The sequence below is a fragment of the Octopus bimaculoides genome, chromosome Z (genome assembly GCF_046866305.1).
Source record: "Octopus bimaculoides isolate indiv1 chromosome Z, ASM4686630v1, whole genome shotgun sequence".
NCBI classification, from domain to species: Eukaryota; Metazoa; Mollusca; class Cephalopoda; order Octopoda; family Octopodidae; genus Octopus; species Octopus bimaculoides.
Window position 1 is genome coordinate 7235169 of NC_142944.1, and position 20851 is coordinate 7256019.

The 20851-nt window shown below is 36.0% G+C and overlaps 1 protein-coding gene across 1 annotated transcript in view; it reads left to right on the plus strand.

The window, feature by feature from the left end:
* Window positions 1-20851, plus strand: part of LOC106879644 (centriole and centriolar satellite protein OFD1) — an 85800-nt gene that overhangs the window by 16367 nt on the left and 48582 nt on the right. Inside the window, exons 6-10 of the mRNA XM_089365464.1 lie at window positions 6340-6482; window positions 8104-8193; window positions 10744-10827; window positions 16811-16917; window positions 19221-19340. Coding sequence (XP_089221590.1) covers window positions 6340-6482; window positions 8104-8193; window positions 10744-10827; window positions 16811-16917; window positions 19221-19340 — 544 coding nt within the window. The remainder of the gene's footprint in view (window positions 1-6339; window positions 6483-8103; window positions 8194-10743; window positions 10828-16810; window positions 16918-19220; window positions 19341-20851) is intronic.

Here is a 20851-nt window from a genome sequence, read left to right on the forward strand (position 1 = left end):
CAGGATAAAGCCATGTGAAGAAATAAGCATTACATTTGACAAAGTAATTTGAATGCTAAAGGGTAGTGAACTAATTGTATGCAGGTTAGATAATATAATGAGGATTTAGTGTACAGTGACGTAACTGTTGTTGGTGGGTGTAGACATTTGATACTTAGAGTCGTAAAGGTAGGAAATAAAACAAAACAATGTGATAGGCATAATAGCATATATGTATAATGAAAAATTATATATAGCTTGGTGTGTGTGTGTGTGTAAGAAAAGAATAATAGTGTAAGGGAAGTAACTCGTACGGATTTGTCGGAAGGAGAAAGATATCTATTCTTTTATTCTTAAATTCGTTTCAGTCATTTGACTGCGGCCATGCTGGAGCACCGCCTTTAGTCGAACAAATCTACCCTAGGACTTATTCTGTCGGTCTCTTTTGCCGAACTGCTATGTTACGGGGACGTAAACACACCAACATCGTTTGTCAAGCGATGTTGGTGGGGCGGGGGGGGGGAGACACAGACACACAAACATATACATGAATATATATCGTTGTTATTATGCAAAAGTGTCGTAAGTCCAAAACATTGCTTTTCCAGAAAACAAAAAAAAAAAAAAATAGTTTCAGCATTCTATAGCAAAACCGTTGTGCTACACTTCGATGATTTTTGATATCTTGGTTTAACGTCCGCTTTCCATACTGGCATGGGTTGGACGGTTTGACTGAGGTCTGAAAAGCCAGTAGGCTGCACCAGGCTCCAGTCTGATCTGGCAAGGTTTCTATAGCTGGATGCCCTTCCTAATGCCAACCACTCCAAGAGTGTAGTGGGTGCTTTTTACATTCCACTAGCACAGGAACCAATCAGGTGGCACCGGCATCAACCGCGTTCAGATGGTGTTTTTTACATGCCACTGGCACAGGAGCAAGTCGGTAGGAGACTAGCATATATATATATCTTAATATATAAATCTGGAGTTGTGTGTTTGTGTGAAGCCTTTTTGAAAGTTTATAGAAATCCACATTTTCCACTTTTTCGTAAAAATTTTTACATCAATGGAATTTTCTCGATGTGAACTTTCCAGTGCAGTAATTAGATTTTTTAAATTCCGTTTACTTTGTGTAATTTAAGGGAGATTTGGCTGTTGTTTCTAGCAACTTTTATATTTCATCCCTGCTACCTGGAACGCCATTCTTACACACGCGCTCAACATAAAAATATAGAGAGTAAGAGTTAAAGAGGGAGAGGGAGAGAGAGAGAAAGTGATACATACAACGTCATAGATTAAACTTTCATCTCAGTGTTCTTTACCTATTTTTCATAACATAGATACGTAAAAACACACACAACCACACATACATGACCTGTGACAACAACATACACTTTTCTCTCAATCTCTACTCAATTCTCCCCCTCTTCCTCTCTCGCTCTCTCAAACGTATACACGTGCAAGTAAACACAATCATTCACATCGTGGTGTATTTACAAAACATTGATGGCATAACTACAGAGTTGTATCCCCCAACTTTGGAAGGTCATAACTTTCATAAAAATGAATATTTTTTTATGAAATTTTCTATGCATATATTATTTATTATGTAGATTCCAAATATACAAAAATTTTCGGTGAAAGTGTTTTAGAAGGGGGTGGGGTACAATATTCTGAAATTCCACTTAAATTTCTCTTAACTTCCAGGAAAATGAATATTTTTTCATGAAATTTTGTACAAATGTACCTTGATGTATGTACATTTCAAGCATGTAGGAATTTTGAAGTAAACAACTGCAGGTTATTTTTGAGAAGTGTTCCCCACTCGGTGGTGTTTCGGAGCAAGTCGTCCATATTTGTTTCATTTTTCTCTATTATGTGCTTATGTGCATCCTTAGATTTCTAATGAAGTAATAGGCAGTGAAGAGAAGCAGTCATAAGAAAACTTTTAACTACCCCTATTCCTTTCTCTCACCCTCTCTACCTCTTCCTCTCTCGCTCTCTCAAAAGCATACACGTGCAAGTACACAATCATTCAGTAAAATATAACTCATGTTCGTCAATGTTTTGTAAATTTACCAAGATTTTCACTAGGGTGTTAGGGTTAGGGTTTTAGGGTCAGGGTTAGGGTTTAGGATTAATGTTACGGTTATGGTTTTTAGGGTTAGGGTTTAGGGTTAGTGTTAGGATTAGGGTTGGGTAATCGTGCGGGTGTTAATCTGAAAAATTACAGATATGTGAAAGGTACCGACACTGCCATCTATTATAACTTTTGTTGTTCTGTTTAATATATACATAGATTATGCCTCCAAAGAAGAGAGTTTGCTGGGGAAAGACAGCAACCGGTTTAAAATGACAGCAACAGACTGCAGTAATGCACCACATTCCAGTAGCTACTTTGAACATAATGCAAAATGGTGCATCAACACCTTCTGCCCAATCTGATAGAATTCTGGCAAAACTGTGTAGCAACAGATCGCCAGCAATTGCTTCATCAGAAATTGCCGTCCTAGCTCCTGCTAAAAGGGATTACCCTGCTATGTATAATCAGGGCAGCGCAAAAAGTTGTTTTGCACAAGCATTTCTATAGCCAATTAGACGGATGAAATTTACGTATGCTTAATAATTTTATGCAAAACAGCCTTCAGACTTTCCCTATTAATTTCATCGTCTTTTGAATTATGAACATATTTACATCATAAGGGTCTTTTCGTTGTAAGGCTTTCTTTTTTAGTTGATTTTCAGCTAGCAAGACTTTTCGTAGATGGCGTAATAAGTCACACCCGGACAAGGTCGGGTTATACTGCTAGTATATATATATATATATATATATATATATATATATACAGCAGGCTTCTTTCAGTTTCCCTCTACCAAATCCACTCACAAGGCTTGGTCAGACACTTGCCCAAGGTGCCATGCAGTGGTACTAAACCCAGAACCATGTGGTTGGGAAGGAAGCTTCTTACCACTATATATATATTTTGTTTCCATTTTTACTGTTTTAATAAAACATTTCAAAATACATGGTTAGTAAGTAAAATATTAGAAGAATGTCATCTTGAAATAATATTGATAATATTGCAGTATAGATTTGAATAGTAACTACCATGGACACATAGGCTGGCATGGCTGATGATTGACTACTAAATATTAAGCACTATAAATCTTGATGCAAACAAACCAACCTCATTTGTCAAGTAGTGGTGGGGAACAATATATATATATATATATATATATATTTGGCAATAAGAAAATGGAGGGGAATATGAGGTACTCATCAACTTGCAGACACTATGTTCCGTTGATTAATCTGTTTATTTTATAACCAAAATGACAAAAAAGACAATATACAGACACCTCCAATTGCCAGATGTCCATTAAATTTGAAATCTTAATTGTTGATATGACATGGTATGTCATAAGTGTCTGTATATTGTGTTTTTTGTCAATTTAGTTATAAAATAAACAGATTAATCAACGGAATACAGTGTCTGCAAGTTGATGGGTACCTCATATTCCCCTCCATTTTCTTATTGCTATATAAATTTAGGGTAAAAAAAATACCTTTTACCTGCACCCACTTATTGCACTTGGTATAACACTAGTGTAACAATAATTGGGTACCCTCCCAGCAGTATATTGGATATATATTATCCCTTAGTGGGTTGAATCCTCAACCCCTAACTCTCTTGCATTATATATATATATATAGTAAAGTTTCTTTGTTTATTGTATAGGCACTACTCAGAAGTGCTCAGATAAAAGACCTGAGACGCAAAGATATAAAAAAATTTTAAGGACAGTTTCAGATAGGTTCAACAATTTATTCATACACATATTCTGCCTTAGATCAATTCGCTCTTTGGAAGACTACTTTATTCACCTTTTTGTAAGGAAATACTTTTATTCTTAATAATTTTTACTACGCTGTTCTAACCTATTTTCACTCATTTATTTATGTATGTATATTAGATTTTTATATATTTGTGCATTCATGAATTTTTAATATTTTAGTGACTGACAGATTGATTTATTTTAAAGACTGCTCTGCATTGATCTATGGCAGAATATATGTATAAATAAATTGTTGAACCTAAACATGGGGGAGGATCTGTAATGATGGGGGGGGGGGCTATATCTTGGAAATCTGCCGGCCCAATGGGTTCCTTCCATGGCAGAATTAATAGTCAAGACTAATTAAGCATTTTATCTTGTCAAATTCATCCTGTGGTTGTGGAACTGTTTCTGGAGGGAAACGCAATCTTTCAGGATGATAATGTACCAATTCACACAGGTAAAATTTTTACTGAATGGCACGAGGAACAATCTAGTGAAGTTGAACATCTTATCTGGCCACCACAGTCCCCAGATCTCAATATTATTGAACATTTATGAGCATTTTAGAAAAACAAGTAAGGAGTTGATATCCTCCACCATCATCACTACAAGAACTGGAGACCGTTTTAGCTGAAGAATGGACAAAAATTCCCTTGGAAACAATTCAAACTTTGTACGAGTCTATACTTCATAGATTTCAAGCTGTAATTACTGCCAAAGGCAGACCTACCCCGTATGAAAATAAATTTGTTTGAAATTTTAAGGTGTTTCCATTATTTTGTCCAACCCCTGTATATACACACATATACATTCACACACATAACAGGCTTCCTTCAGTTGCCATCTATCAAATCCATTCACAAGGCTTTGGTTGAGGCTATAGTAGAAGACACATGCCCAAGGTGCCATGTAGTAGGACTGAACTTGGAACCATGTGGTTGGAAAGCAAACTTCTTACCACACAGCCACACCTACACCTATATTGATAAATTGATAAAATGCAATTTTAATCCTCTAATTCACAGATGTTAAGTACTTGAGTTATGTTAATGTCTGGTTATATTTCAGCACTATTAGAGCTTTCAAAAATCAATTATTGTATAAATTATTTTTAGAGCATATCAGTTACAAGTAAAAGAGAGCAGTATTTCATTACTGTTGAATAAGGTTTCTGTAATTAAGGACACTGAAATGAAACCATCTAATAACAAGACTATCTCGTTTCTCTTTATATTGTCTGTTTAAGTCGTTATCTTTTACTTGTTTCAGTCATTTGGCTGCAGCTGAGCTGGAGCAGTATCTTCAAGGGTATTTAATCAAAGAATTCAAACCTAATTCTGATTATTTTTTTAAGACTGGTTCTTATTCTTTGGATCCTTTTTTTTTTTTTTTTTTTGCTGAACCATCAAGTTATAGGGACGTAAACAAACCAACACCTGTTGCCAGGTGATGGTAGGGAACAAACTCAAAGACACACACACATAGATATGCACATATATACATACACACACACACACACACACACACACGTGTGTGTGTGTATATATATGTCTGTATATGTATATATACACATGTATATATATATATATATATAATTTTGCTTAAAAGAGTTCCAACACTGTCTGTTTTTTATGTTTTATTTATATTCCTGCAGAACTAATGTGGGGTATAGAATATGGAATATACAATATATAATATGATATACAATATACAATATAAAATAAAATAAAATAAAAATGGATGGCACCATGAAAGAAAGTATTGAATGTAGATGAAATATTGAGTGTTCAATATAAAGTCTGTCATACCAGCCATGACGAAGGGAAATAGCCCTGAAACTCGAGTCGCCTTTATATATATATATTTATATTTATATATTTATATATTTGATCCTTTATATTGAACACTCAATATTTCATCAACATTCAATACTTTCTTTCATGGTGCCATCCATTTTTATTTTATTTTATTTTATATTGTATATTGTATATCATATTATATATTGTATATTCCATATTCTATACCCCACATTAGTTCTGCAGGAATATAAATAAAACATAAAAAACAGACAGTGTTGGAACTCTTTTAAGCAAAATAATATATTCCTCTATACACAATCATACAAAAAAAACCCCACCTTTTTTGTATTTATTTTTACTCGCATATATATATATATATATATATATATATATATATATATATATATGTATATATATATATATATACACACGCACACATACACACTCGCACACACACACGCACATATATACACATACAATGAGCTTCCTTCAGTCTCCATCTACCAAATTCATAAATTCATTCACAGGTCTTTGGTTGGCCTGAGACAATAGGCGGTGACACTTGCCGAAGGTGCCAGACAGGGGGACTGAACCATGATTGGGAAGCAACTTCTTAACCACACGACCACATTGTGTCTATGATATATTTGTTTTTTTTTTATGTAATGAGATAACATTTAATAATAAAAATATGACCAGGAAATCTTTTCTGTGCAAATTTCAGATGCAAAATTAAACGGGGTTGAAAAAATATATATGGACAAAAAAGAGGAACATTATCAAAAGGCAATTTCTGGAGTGGAAGAAAAACTCACATCGCTTCAAAAGAAACTCGAAGAAAGATATCAAACAGAATTACAATTGGAGGTAACGTAGAAATTTAATATATTATTTTGTTTGTTATACTCTTCTACTCTTTTACTTGTTTCAGTCATTTGACTGCAGCCATGCTGGAGCACCGCCTTTTAGTCAAGCAAATCGACCCCAGGACTTATTCTTTGTAAGCCTAGTTCTTATTCTATCATTCTATTTTGCTGAACCGCTAAGTTACAGGGACGTAAACACACCAGCATCAGTTGTCAAGCGATGTTGGGGGGACAAACACATTCACACAAAAACACACATACATATATATCATCATCATCGTTTAACGTCCGCTTTCCATGCTAGCATGGGTTGGACGATTTGACTGAGGACTGGTGCAACCGGATGGCTACACCAGGCTCCAAATATAAATATATATGATGGGCTTCTTTCAGTTTCCGTCTACCAAATCCACTCACAAGGCTTTGGTTGATCTGAGGCTATAGTAGAAGACACTTTGTCCAAGGTGCCATGCAGTGGGACTGAACCCGGAACCATGTGGTTGGTAAGCAAGCTACTTACCACATAGCCATTCCTGCGCCTATATTGTTATTATTATAAGAAAATTGAGGGCAATAAACTGGCTGAATTGTTAGCACACTGGACAAACTACTTAGATACCACCGAGGTTGACTTTGCCTTTCATCCTTCCAGAGTCGATAAATTAAGTACCCGCTACACACTGGGGTTGATGTAATCAACTAGTCCCCTACCCCAAAATTTCAGGCTTTGTGTCTATAGTAGAAAGGGTTATTATAAGATAAATCAAAGGCAGTGAGCTGGCAGAATGGTTAGCACGCTGGACAAAATGCTTGATGGTAATTTGCCTGTCGCTACATTTGGAGTTCAAATTCCACCGAGGTTGACTTTGCCTTTCATTCTTATGGGGTTGATAAAATAAGTACCAGTTGAATACTGGGGTTTGATGTAATTGACTATACCTCTCCTCCAAATTTCAGGCGTTGTGCCTATAGTAGAAAGTATTATAACAAAATCTGAAACCCTTTAGCATTCAGATTACCCTGTCAAATGTAATACTTATTTATTTACATTGTTTTGACTGAGAAAACCAAAGATTAAAAGAGTTCCAACCGGCATCATTCTTTTTTTTCTTTTTTCACACATATTATTTCTAGCATTTTGAGCAACCATGTAAAGGCTACCTTATATATTTATTCAACAGTGGGCTGTTGGAATGACCATCACATCAATAGATTTGACCTTCATATTGGTTTCAGATCCTGACACAAGGACAGCAATTTTAAAGGAAGGGGTCAGTCAATTATACTGCTGCCGGTGTTCAACTGGTGCTTATTGTTATTGACCCTGAACTGATGAAAGGCAAAGTGGACTTCAGTGGAATTTGAACTCAGAACATAAAGACAGACGAAATGCTGCTAAGCATTTTTGCCTGGTGAGCTAACGATTCTGCCAGATCGCTGCCTTAGCTCTGGTCATCATATTAGTAAGTTATAGGACTAACAGAGATATTAATAGATGCTGATAGACTTGACCATCACAAATAGCTCTGACCGTCATATAGGTAGGTTTATAAGGCTGAGCAACACATCGCCATGTTATGGAACTGACCATCAAGCCATCACTCTTTTTTTTTTAATTACAGCTGGCAAGAATGAAAGACAATGATTTGGCAAAATTAAGGCTCGAGGAAAAAGAAGCCTCCAGGAAAGAACTGGAAAAAGTTCGGCAAGAGGTAAGAGACTGTGGTGTTGGAGAACCATTGTCACCACCATCATCATCATCATCATCATCATCATCACCACTACCATCATCATCATCACCATCATCGTCATCATCACTGTCATCACCATTTTACATTTGTTTTACCCATGCTGGAATGGGTTGGAAGGATTTTCCCCAGCACAACAACTCACAGTTTGTTGTGGCCCCTTATCTCCTTTGTTGGGTACAGCATCCTGACGTAAGTCTTCACCACATCTCCTTTGGACTTTCTTTTCCACAGACTACTTCTACTGAGATTGCCAGACACTTCTTGACCCAGTTATGAACTCTGCACAACGTATGTCCATACCATTGCGGTCTTCCTTAAAAACTACAGCTCATTCCTCTGATACTCATTTTTTCCTCTAAACTCTCATCACTTCTCTGTACTCTGTATTTCGTACTCTCTGACATTACACTGATGCTCAGGTTCCCCTCCTTTCTTTCCAGCCTTTACACATCCTCTACCTTCGGCACCCATGTCTTGCTATTGTGTAATATCATATTTTATATTAAACAAGCTTCATAGAAGACAATCAGCCATAGAAACCATACCTAAAATGCCATTGCAGCTCGATGCAGTTTAACAAGGAGCTCGCTGGTTCCCTGTCAAACTGTCTTATCCATGTCAGCATGGAAAGCAGATGTTAAATGATGACAATGACACTGATGCTGACAGGCTGCACTTCACTGAGAAAGAAAAACAGTTCATTGCCATCAGGAAGTATATAGAAACATCATCCCCAATGACTGGCATAGCATTATTATTGATAACTGCCACAAGGACAAAGGAGGTGTTCTAGAAAGGAACAACTACAGGGAAACACAATGTGATTGGTCATCACATTAATAAGTTATTCTTGGACTTACTATCACGTCTGTAATTTATAGGATTGACCATAATAAGTTATCAAACTATTCATCTCACTTCTTTCCAGCCATCTCACATTTTCCACATTCAGTGTTTGTGATTCACGACCATGCAATACCTCACTTTTTGCACAAACATTATATAATCTGCTTTTAGCAAGGAGAGAAAATCCCCTTGTAACGAAATTGATTTTTCATAATTATATTATAATTGAACCATATTCGATGACTGGCACCTGTACCAGTGGAACACTAAGAGCACCGTCCGAGCGTGCTCGTTGCCAGAGCAGCTGTCTGGCTTCTGTGCCAGTGGCATGTAAATAGCACCATTTGAGCATGATCGTTACCAATGTCACCTTACTGGCACGTTTAGAAAATCATTCGAGCAAGGTCGTTGCCAGTGCCGCTAGACTGGCTCCTGTGCAGGTGGCACGTAAAAAATACCATTTTGAACGTGGCCGTTGCCAGTACTGCGCAACTGGCCTTCATGTCAGTGGCACGTAAAAGCACCCACTACACTCTCGGAGTGGTTGGCATTAGGAAGAACATCCAGCTGTAGAAACTCTGCCAAATCAGATTGGAGCCTGGTGCAGCCATTTGGTTCGCCAGTCCTCAGTCAAACCATCCAACCCATGCCGGCATGGAAAGTGGCCGAAACTTTGAAATCACTGTCAACAATATTTTTGTTTAAGAATAAACTTGTACTCTCCATAAGTAGAGAGTAATCCATCAGATTAATGTAAAATTGTTTTTATTATAACTAAACATAAGAACAAGCATTAACAATATCAGCATCCTTTAATGTCCATATTCCATGCTAGTTTGACCAGAGAACTGCATCAGGTTCCAGTCTGCTTTAGTTTAGTTTCTACAACTGAATGCCCTTCCTGATGTCAGTATATACGAGGGTGAGTCAAAAAGTAATGCCATTATGTTTAGGGCAGGTATAATTACCAACACAGGAACATGTATCATACATCAAAATGAAGCTGGTCCTCTGTGGATCACATTCCTACTTCTCAACATAGTCACCGTTTCTCTCAATAGCAATGTTCCACCTTCGAATGAGAGTATGTATCCCTGCCCCGTAAAATTCTGTTGACTGTTCTTTGAGCCACTTCTTCACTACAGTTTTCGCTTCCTTGTCACTGGAATAATTTAGCGCCTTCAGACTATCATCCCTTCAGCCCCATGAAAGAGGGTTTGCGAGGCAAACATTATTCCAGTGATGAGGAAGTGAAAACTGTAGTGAAGAAGTGGTGCAAAGAACAGTCAACTGAATTTTATGGGGCAGGGATACATGCTCTCATTCAAAGGTGGAACATTGCTATTGAGAGAAACGGTGACTATGTTGAGAAGTAGGGATGTGATCCACAGAGGACCAGCTTCATTTTGACATATGGTACATGTTCCTGTGTTGGTAATTATACCTGTCCTAAACAAAATGGCATTACTTTTTGACTCACCCTCGTGTATATGTATATATATATATATATGTATATTATTTTATTTAAAAGAGTTCCAACTCTGTCTGTTTTTTATGTTTTATTTATATTCTTGTAAAATTAATGTGGGATATAGAATATGGAATATATAATATATAATATAAAAATGGATGGTACAATGAAATACACACACACATTTTTTTCAGCTGGAAAAGAACTATCAACTTAAAATGAATGCTTTAATGGAGAAGGAAAGGAATTTCACAGAGAGAATCCGGAAAGAGGAAGAGGTAAATAAATGAATTTATTAATACATGTATGTGTTTGGATTTACAAATGTAAGAAAATGAGAAACTCAATATATTTTGCTTAGTTTAGTTGTTTATCCAAATTTGCTACTTCACGTTTCCCTATTTCTGGAAAGCTTCGAGAAGCAAATTCAAAATAAGTGGATGTCTGTAATTTCTATCAGTGCACAGTCCATATGTCAATCCATACGCTTGTTGTGAATTAGTTTAACCAGACTCAGACTCATTGTTATTGGTCATTTTATAATATGACTGATGATTGATGGTGGTGATTTTCATATAAAGTTACCAAAAAGTTGAATCACAATTTTGTATTTCACTTTCCTTTTTTTGCTTTTACCAGGGGTGGGGTAAACAGGGCCCATGATATTTTACAGCTTCTCTGTAATTAGTTGGAGTGAAAGATGAAGGAAGGTATCTGGAAATGAAAAACATGACCTGAATACTCACAACAAGGTGGAGGTGGGGGTCAGTTAAAGGCACTTAACTCGTTAGCATTCAGATTTCTCTGTCAAATATAATGCTTATTTATCCACATTGTTTTAAATTAATCTTGCATTCTCTCATAGCTTAGAAATTTCAATTATGTGATTGTTTATATTTTGAATGACATTGTAGGGTAGGTGTGAACAGCTAGATCTGATCTGTTTGATCATAACACTGGTAGAATATTTGGACCGTATATAGCTGGGTTAAATGCTAAAAGATTTGGGCACCAGGTGGTGGTGTTAAACTGGGTGCCAGATGAAACCTATCATCCAAGTAGACAATGGTGAGATTTGAACTCAGAAAGCAAAGAACCAAACAAATACCACAAAGCATTTAGTCCAATCCTATAACAATGATAATAGTATATATAATATACCCTTATCAGTATTCTTTTACTTGTTTCATTCATTTGACTGTGGCCATGCTGGAGCACCACCTTAAAGGGCTATAGTCGAAGAAATCAACCCCAGGACTTATTCTTTGTAAGCCAAGTACTTATTCTATCAATCTCTTATACCGAATTGCTAAGTTATGGGGACATGAACACACCAGCATTGGTTGTCAAGCGATGGCACACACACACACACGCACACACATAAATATATATACATATATATGTACATATATATATATATATATATATATATATATATATATTTCATTTTTGGATTTGGTTTGTAAGATTCTTTATGTGAGTTCGTGTGTTGAAGCATATTCTGTTGTATCTGGGGAGATTCATTTTCTTTTTGTGCCTTATAATTTAACACTGGTAAAATTTCCATTTATTTCTTATTTTTATTTTCCTAAAATTTCCATTTATTCCTTTTTTTTTTTCCTAAAATTTTTGTTGCATCTTGCAACCTTTTCAATAGTCTTGGCTCTGTCCGTTATTTACACTGCGTTCCTTTTTGTTTGTTTGTGCACATGTGTGTAGATTAGTGTGTGTGTGTGTGTGCCCATGCATGCATGCATGCATGTATGTATGTATGTGTATGTATGTATATATGTGTGTGTGTGTGTGTGTGCATATGTATATATGTATGTATGTGTGTGCATCTGTATGTATGTATTCTGCATATTCATGTGCTTGCATGTCCGTGTTTATGTATTTTTGTGTGTGTGTGTGTGTGTGTGTGTTTATATATGTGTGTGCACCTCTGTCTCCTTGTGTGTGTGTGTTTTGCAATTCACTGCAGTTACTGTGGAGAAAATATCTCTCTTATGGTAAAAAGTATGAAAACACCTGGTTTGTTCAGTGTCGCCATCTATCAGAAACCCCAGACATCAATGTTTCAAGTTTGTTAACTCTTGTCAAAGAGATGTACCTAAGAGAGACAACTCTGAACAAACTTATAAAGCAATAGCTTTATGTATATTTCAGTCAACAACATTGACTGATTTGCCCTAGTAGATCGCCCAATCAAGGAAAATAACGAAATGAGGGAATCTATTTTCCGTACATTTCTGGTGTTTAATGTATCTACACTTCTGCCATATGTAAAGACTACTTTCTCTATTATACCATTGCACCTCCTATGTGTCCGTAGCTTGCACTGAGTACACCATATGAAGTTTCTACCAACACCTTTTCTACATATCAAGCAAGGCCATCTCCCTGAAGGGATCAGTAATTTGTCTGCTTTCATATTTATTCGAACTTTGGATTAAGTCCCTCTGATTCCAGGTCTTGCTTCCACACCTAAAATTTCTAGTTTTGGTAGTCATACAGCAATAAGAACAAGGTCATCAGCACAAATGAGCCCCCAAGGGCAGCCAGTCTTAAATTCCTCTCTGTTTTGACCTGAAAGACTATGAGAACAAATCCCTGGTGAACTCCTACCTGTACACTAAATTCCTTGCTATATTCATTGCCAACTTTCACCTTTCTGACAGCATCCCTGTATATGGCTTCTACAGCTCTCACTCACTGCTCATCTATCCCTAGCTTCTGCATTGATCACCAGATAAGGGAGCAAGGGACCTGTCGAAGGCTTTCTCCATGTCAACAAAAGCCAAATACAGAGGAGAATTATTTTGTTTAAATACTTTCCCTGCAGTTGCCTCACCAGGAAGATAGCATCAGTTATGCTTCTTCCTGGCTCAAAACCAAGCTGCATCTCATCTAGGTTAACTTTCTAATTAATTGAATTGTTACTCTCCGTAACTTTCATGACCTGGTCCAGCAATTTGATGCCTTCGTAATTTCTGTCTAAGGCATCACCTTTACCTTTGTAACAGTTAACTATAATGCTGCTTGCTGCTACACCAGTTGCTGGATGACTCCCTCGTAGACAACTTGGTTAACTATATGAGTGACTAGACTATATCCCACTCCACCAGATATTTTAAGCATCTCAGCGGTGATACTTGAGGGGCCAGAGGCTTTCCCTGTCTTATCCTGAATTGCTTTATCTACTAAGCCACTGTCGATTCACATAAACTGTCCATGGGAATTGACAGTAGGTCCACATTAGGCAGGCTCTCCTTTGCAGAATTTCTAACTGCATTTGAACCATCATCCATGTGAACACACTTCTCTCCTACAGCACCATGATTCTCTCTGACACACTGTCTTACCATCCGAAACATCTCAAGTCTTTGGTCCTCATGCTGCAGGACATTGGCAAACTTTCTCCTTTCTGCTTCTCCCTTAGCTACCTGACATAGTTTTCTGTTACCACCATTCTTCCAATCTTCCCAGGCCTGTTTCTTTGCTCTAATGGCCCTGTCTACTACACTGTTCAACCACCACATCACCTTAGGTCTGATTGGGACTTTGCACCAGCCACAAATTTGGTCTGTGGCACTCAGGAAGTTGTCCCATAGGAACTCTCAGTTGCCCTCTATGTCACAAGTCTGAAGAAAATGTTGAAGGTCCTTAGTAGCAGTTGATTCTATGCCAGTATTAAAACATTTACATTATAATATTCTAATCAAATTTAACATTTGCAAAGAAATAGTAAATTTAAGATATTTCCATTAGATAAAGGACAAAAAGTAGAAATATGTAACAAACAAACCAAACATACAAGCCATTTCTAGAAAGCCATTCTCTTTACTTGGATAAATAGTGTCTTGATAGAAAATATAAAGCTGGAAAAAAAAATTCTATTCTTTTTGGGGGAGTTTTTTTTTTTCGTATGGCTTAAAAATTTTTAATTTTATCCACAAAAAATATTCTCATTTACTTATTTTCTGTCAGAAATTTAATAGGTCACAGTGACTTATTTTCTTTGTAAATGATAAATCAACTAATATTTTTGTGAAGTTGTCTTGATGTTCTGAGTTCTAATTCTGCCAAGGTCGACTTAACCTTTCATCCATTATAGCGACCCCAGTTAAGCACTAGGATCACTATAATCAACTTACCCCACTTGTACCAAAATTTGAAACCAATATCTTTTGTGAAGTTATAGAATACAAAATAAGCAGTGATTGTCTGCTTTTGAACATAGTATCAGGGCCAGCTCAAGGTACTGCCAATTTGGGCAGTCGCCCAGGGTGCCATGTGCTATGGGGCACCAAGGTGGGCGTGGCAAAGTCAAGGAAATTTGTACGACCGTCGGCTTGTACATGCCGAATTTCAGCCTACCTGGGCACCAGCAACCCTAGGGCCAGCCCTGTATAGTATGTACAAAATTTTTCCCAAGGAAGAAATAATTATTTGCTTTGGGAAGTCTAAAAATTTCTGCAGAACCCTTCATCAAGGTACTTAAATGTCATTCCTATCTTAAACTCTTATTAACTTTATGACAGAGGCATATAACTGAAGCAAAGTACATTAAAATGTTTGTACAGTAATCCCTCGACTATTGAAGTTGTTAAAACCCCCCCCCCCCCCGCAAAGTAGAAGCAGTACTGCACGGTATATATATATGTTTTTTATTTTTATAATTTGTATATATGTTTATTTTATTTTAAATGCAAAACACCACAGAGGAATCGACGTAAGCTTAAATAATAGAATCCAGGTAAAAAAAAGTCACAGCGAAAAAAGTAATGGCAATAAAGTCACAAAAAATAGTCACAGGGGTTTTGTCCAGGGAAGTTTTTTCCTAGTGGGGGGGGGGGGATCCCATAAATTACCTGTGCCTTTTTTTCCTGTGACTTTATTATCAGCCACCATAAATTAATTGTGACTTTTTTCCCTGTGACTTTATTACTGGTCATCAAATAATAAACCATCCAGCTGTAGAAACTCTGTTCAAATCAGATTGGAGCCTGGTGTAGCCATCTGGTTCACCAGTCCTCAGTCAAATCATCCAACCCATGCTAGCATGGAAAGCGGACGTTAAACGATGATGATGATGATGATGATAGGTGAACCATGATATGGCAAGGGATTACTGTACTCCTGTTCCTGCTATCTCTCATAAAATTTCAATATATGAATTATTAAAATCTTATTTATTTGCATTTGTTTGTTATGAATCTTAGGAATGCTGCTGCTTTGCAAGTAGATTGTATTTTATTTTGGTTTGGTTAAATGTGCTTAGTAAAAAAGAAAACAATTGGTGTTACAGAATGAGGTGCATCTTAAACCAGAAAATTTCCTGACCACTTCTGGCACACACATTCTGTATCAGTATCCTTTCCATACATACCATATGTGTCCCTGCAAGTTTCCACCTCTTCCAGACATATTTTTTTAAATAAAAGAGCATGAAGTATCAATTATGTTTGTTTTGGCTCTCCATTTTTAGGGTGATCCCAAGCACACAAAATAAAACCTATATGTGGGTGGGTGTGTGTATATGTATGTATGTATGTAAGGATGTATGTAAGGATTATGTAAATCCCAGTTAAAGCAGATAGCAATGTGGCAGTGCCGGTAGCATGTAAAAAGCACCATTTGAGCATGTTCAATGCCAGTGCCGGCTGACTGGTCCCATGCTGGTGGCACATAAAAAGCACCATTTGAGCGTGGTTGTTGCCAATGCCGCCTGGCTGGTTCACATGCCAGTAACATGTAAAAAGAACCCACTACACTCTCGGAGTGGTTGATGTTAGGAAGGGGATCCAGCTGTAGAAACTATGTCAGATCGGATTGGAGCCTGGTGCAGCTTTCTGGCTCGCAATTCCTCAGTCAAACCGTCCAATCCATGCCAGCATGGAAAGCGGACGTTAAACGACAATGATGCTGATATATATAGAGAGAGGGGGGGAGGGGGAGGGAGAGCGAGAGAGAGTGAGAGAGAGAGAAACACACACACACACACACACATCATCATCATCATCATCATAGTTTAACATCCATCTTCTGTCCATGCATGGGTAGAACAGTTGACAGGAGTCAGCAAGGTAAAAAAATTTATCCAAGGCTACTGTGTCTGTTTTGGCAGGGATTTTATGGTTGGATGCTCTTCTTAACACCAACCACTCCTCAGAGTGGACTCAGTGCTTTTTACGTGTGTGTGTGTGTGTGAATCCACACATACATATCAATACCAATAAAGGTTTTTAAAATCAATTCCAGATACAACAGAAAGACACTTACCAGCAAAGGCAGGCTTTACTGGAAGAAGTCAATAAATTACGCCAGAAGGAATCCGAACTTACAAAGATGATGGAAATGGCAAACAGGTAAACAAACCAAAATCATTTATTTGAATAAAGTTTAATGGGTGATTGATGCTTTATATCATGGGTTTTGTGAATACGTCCTGCCTTTGATTTGCATGAAAGACAGATTTCTAACAATGTATTTTTAACAGCAGTCACAGGTGTGTTTATATAGTAAGAAGTTAGCTTCCCAACCACATGCTTCCAGGTTCAGTCCCACTGCATGACACCTTGTGCAAGTATCTTCTACTATAGCCCCAGGCCAACCAAAGCCTTGTGAGTGGATTTTCTAAACAGAAAATAAAAGAAACCCATCATATTATAAATATAAAGTACCCAGTACAGTCTGTAAAGTGATAAGCATCAGGAAAGTGCTAACGTTTCTGCGAGCTCACTGCATTTGGACAAGCATCTTCTACTATAGCATTATGCCAACCAAAGACTTGTGCACTGATCTACAAGACAAGCTGCTGCTGCTGCTGCTGCTGCTGCTTGTTACCACTTCAATCTTTTATTTTCTCTTGATCTTTTGTCTCAAACTTTGAATTAGCAACACACTCCTACAGTGAAAGATCAAGTAAAAGATTCAACACATCTCAACTCCAGGTGTGAGTCGATGCTGAAGAGGAAAGGACAGGAATATTTCTGGGAAATGTTTTAACTATACGTTAGATTATACACTTAACTATATATGAAATAATATTTTTTTTAGTCTCAAAGTAAAACGTTGTACAATTCAAAATTTCTTATATATATATATATATATATATATATATATATGCTAGGCCATTGGTAGTGAAATTTCTAAAATTTTGCTACCATATATTGTTACCTCTGCCAAGGAAGGAGGTTATGTTTTCATATTTAGCTGCAAATAATAGCATGCAAATATTGGTTTGAAAATCATTTTGGATAGAAAAAGTTGAAAACCTTTTTTATTTTTTTTATTCAAAATGGTTATTTTAGCTATTGTTTATAGCTTTATGCATGTTCTTTAAGATCTATTTCAAACAAGAATTATTTCACACTCTCTCGAAAGTTTATAAAATTGTCATAATGTGCATGCATATATATATATATATATATATACACACACACACATATATACACACACATACACACACACACACACACACACACACACATATATATATATATATATAGTCTTACTCTCTGACTTACTCTCCTTTCTCTTCCAACTGGAGTATTTATCTATCTACTCTATAACAAGATGCTTGTATGTGTCTCATCTATACCTTTAATCTCTCAACTGACACAACACCCCCTCCCCCCACACACACTCAATACTACTCCCCACTCCCAGTTGAGTGGCTTTTTTCTTGCAAGATACTTGGTGACCCTGTCAGTGCTGGTGTCACATAAAAAGTACCAAGTACACTCTGTGGAGTGGTTGGCATTAGGAAGGGCATCCAGCCATAGGAACCAATCCAAAACAGACAGTGCAGCCTGGTGTTACTTTCAGCCTTGCCAGCTACTGTCAACTGTCCAGCCTATGGCAGCAAGCCATTTAAAATAAACACAAAAGCCGTTAGATTCACTTCAACATTTAAATATAATGTGTCAAAATATTTTCGGCGCTTTGAGAACACGACCTGTTCACTGACAAAATTGTGTGCTGCATCTCAGAATTTTGTCAGTTAACAGGTCGTGGTCTCAAAGCGACGAAAATATTTTGACAAATTATATTTAAATGTTGAAGTGAATCTAACGGTTTTTGTGTTTCTTAAATAGCTTATAAATACCTTCCACACTGCAATTGTTTTCGTTCTAGCACACGATCTCAGATCAGGTCACTGCAAGTACATCTCCATAATATATATATATATATATATATATATATATATATATATATGTATATATATATATATATATTATTAACAGTAATAATGCTTCATATATTTACTTTTATATATATATATATATATATATATATATATATATATATATATATATATATATATGAAGGTTTGGAGGTGATGTACAGGAATTATATATTAGAAAAAATAATAAGGTACTCAGATATTTGGATGGTTGTACATTGACAGATTTTTATTAATATGTCACATGTTTTATAAATATTAGCGCTTGCACCTATTCTTGTAGGTTTTTCAAATATGATTTCACTTTCAGAGGATGTCTCTTTTTATAGTATTATTGAATGTGTAGGGGTGGAGAGAGATATGTAGGATAGTAAAAGAGGGTGAGGAATGGAGGGAAAAGTGAGAGTGTATGTGTTTGTGTGTGTGAGTGTTTTTGTGTGTGAGTATATATATATATCTTTTTTTTTATTATTATCAAAATAGAGAGAAAACCTTGGATCAAGAAAGACTGAAGTGTCAAGAAGAAGTTTTGAAGCAAAAACTGAATGAAGCTAATCGCATCGAAGCTGATTACCAACAAAGAATTGACAATGAAGTTTTTAAGTAAGACAACTTTTAGTTATATGTTTGATAATAATTGTGAAATGTTACACAAATGTGCATGCACATGAAATAAAATAAAAATGTATCTAGAATAGCATCTCAGGCTGACTTTAATGGCATATAAAGGAAATTTCTTAGATGGAAATTGTATTCGCCCAATGCGCATATGTGTGTGTTAGTGAAACAAGCCACCCCACACACACACATACGTATAAATATATGTGGATGTGTGCTTGTGTGTCTGTGTATGTGTGTATATATATGTATATGTGGATGTATGTATGTATATATATATATATATATATATATATATATATATATATATAAATATTACTTATAGAATAAAAATGCTGGGTTAACGACTCAACGTATCACACCCACTTCAATGAACATATATAAGATATACAACATAATCCGTCAAACATAAGGAATAAGAAGATATAACGCAAGAAAAATAACGTAAGAAGAAATAATAAATAAAAGAATAAGAAATATAGAACATATAGTATAAAATTTTATACACGAATATATTGTTTCAACCGATAACATGCAAATGAAAAAAATTGAGTTAAAGGTATAATACAATACACGTAAATATCAATTCATAGAAGTTAAAATTAATACGAATAAAAATTAATACGAATAAAAGGAATAAAAATTTCAAATATATAATATAATATAGGTCAATATAAAATAAAATGAAATAAAGAAATGAGGTACCATAAAGTAGTCTATCGGTTAAAAATCAAGGACAGAAATGATTTAACACCATTTAGAGTTAAAGCTCAAAGTTCTTCATCTCCCTCGGGCACATTTTACAACTCAAAAACAATAGACACCAATAGGCAAGTCTGCACCAGTTTGGTATATACATGAGTCCAACCCATGCTAGCATGGAAAGCAGACGTTAAACGATTAAACGAAGAGTGAATAACAGGCACCCAGCAGGTATCAGCAGATAAAACATGTAAAATTTAATTCCGCTCACCATGTCCAAAAAGTTCACAACACATGGGTCGAAATACAATTACAGCACCCAGCAGGTATCAATCAGTAAAATCAATTTGACGAAAACCACATACAACACCTATGGCCATTTCGGGGGGACACCACTGTATTCTAAACACAATAGAGTGCAAACTGGTGATGACCCCCCTCGTCAGGGTAAACATACGTACAAATGTCACGACATGCACAAAGGGAAAAATGATTTTTATAAAAGAGCAAATATATATAATCAATATGGACCAACCTTAGACAAGCCTATATATATATATATATATATATATAATATAATATAGGATAAAATCTTTATAAGAATTTATCAAGTAGTCAGCGTGAAAAAACCCATAAGGAAAAAAAACCCATCGTTTTTTTCCGTAAATATATATAATTTATATAAGGGCATTACTATATAATAATGCCTCACGCTTAGAGGGACTATATATATATATATATATATATATATATATATGTATATGTATATAGATATATCCTCTCACAATTTTTTT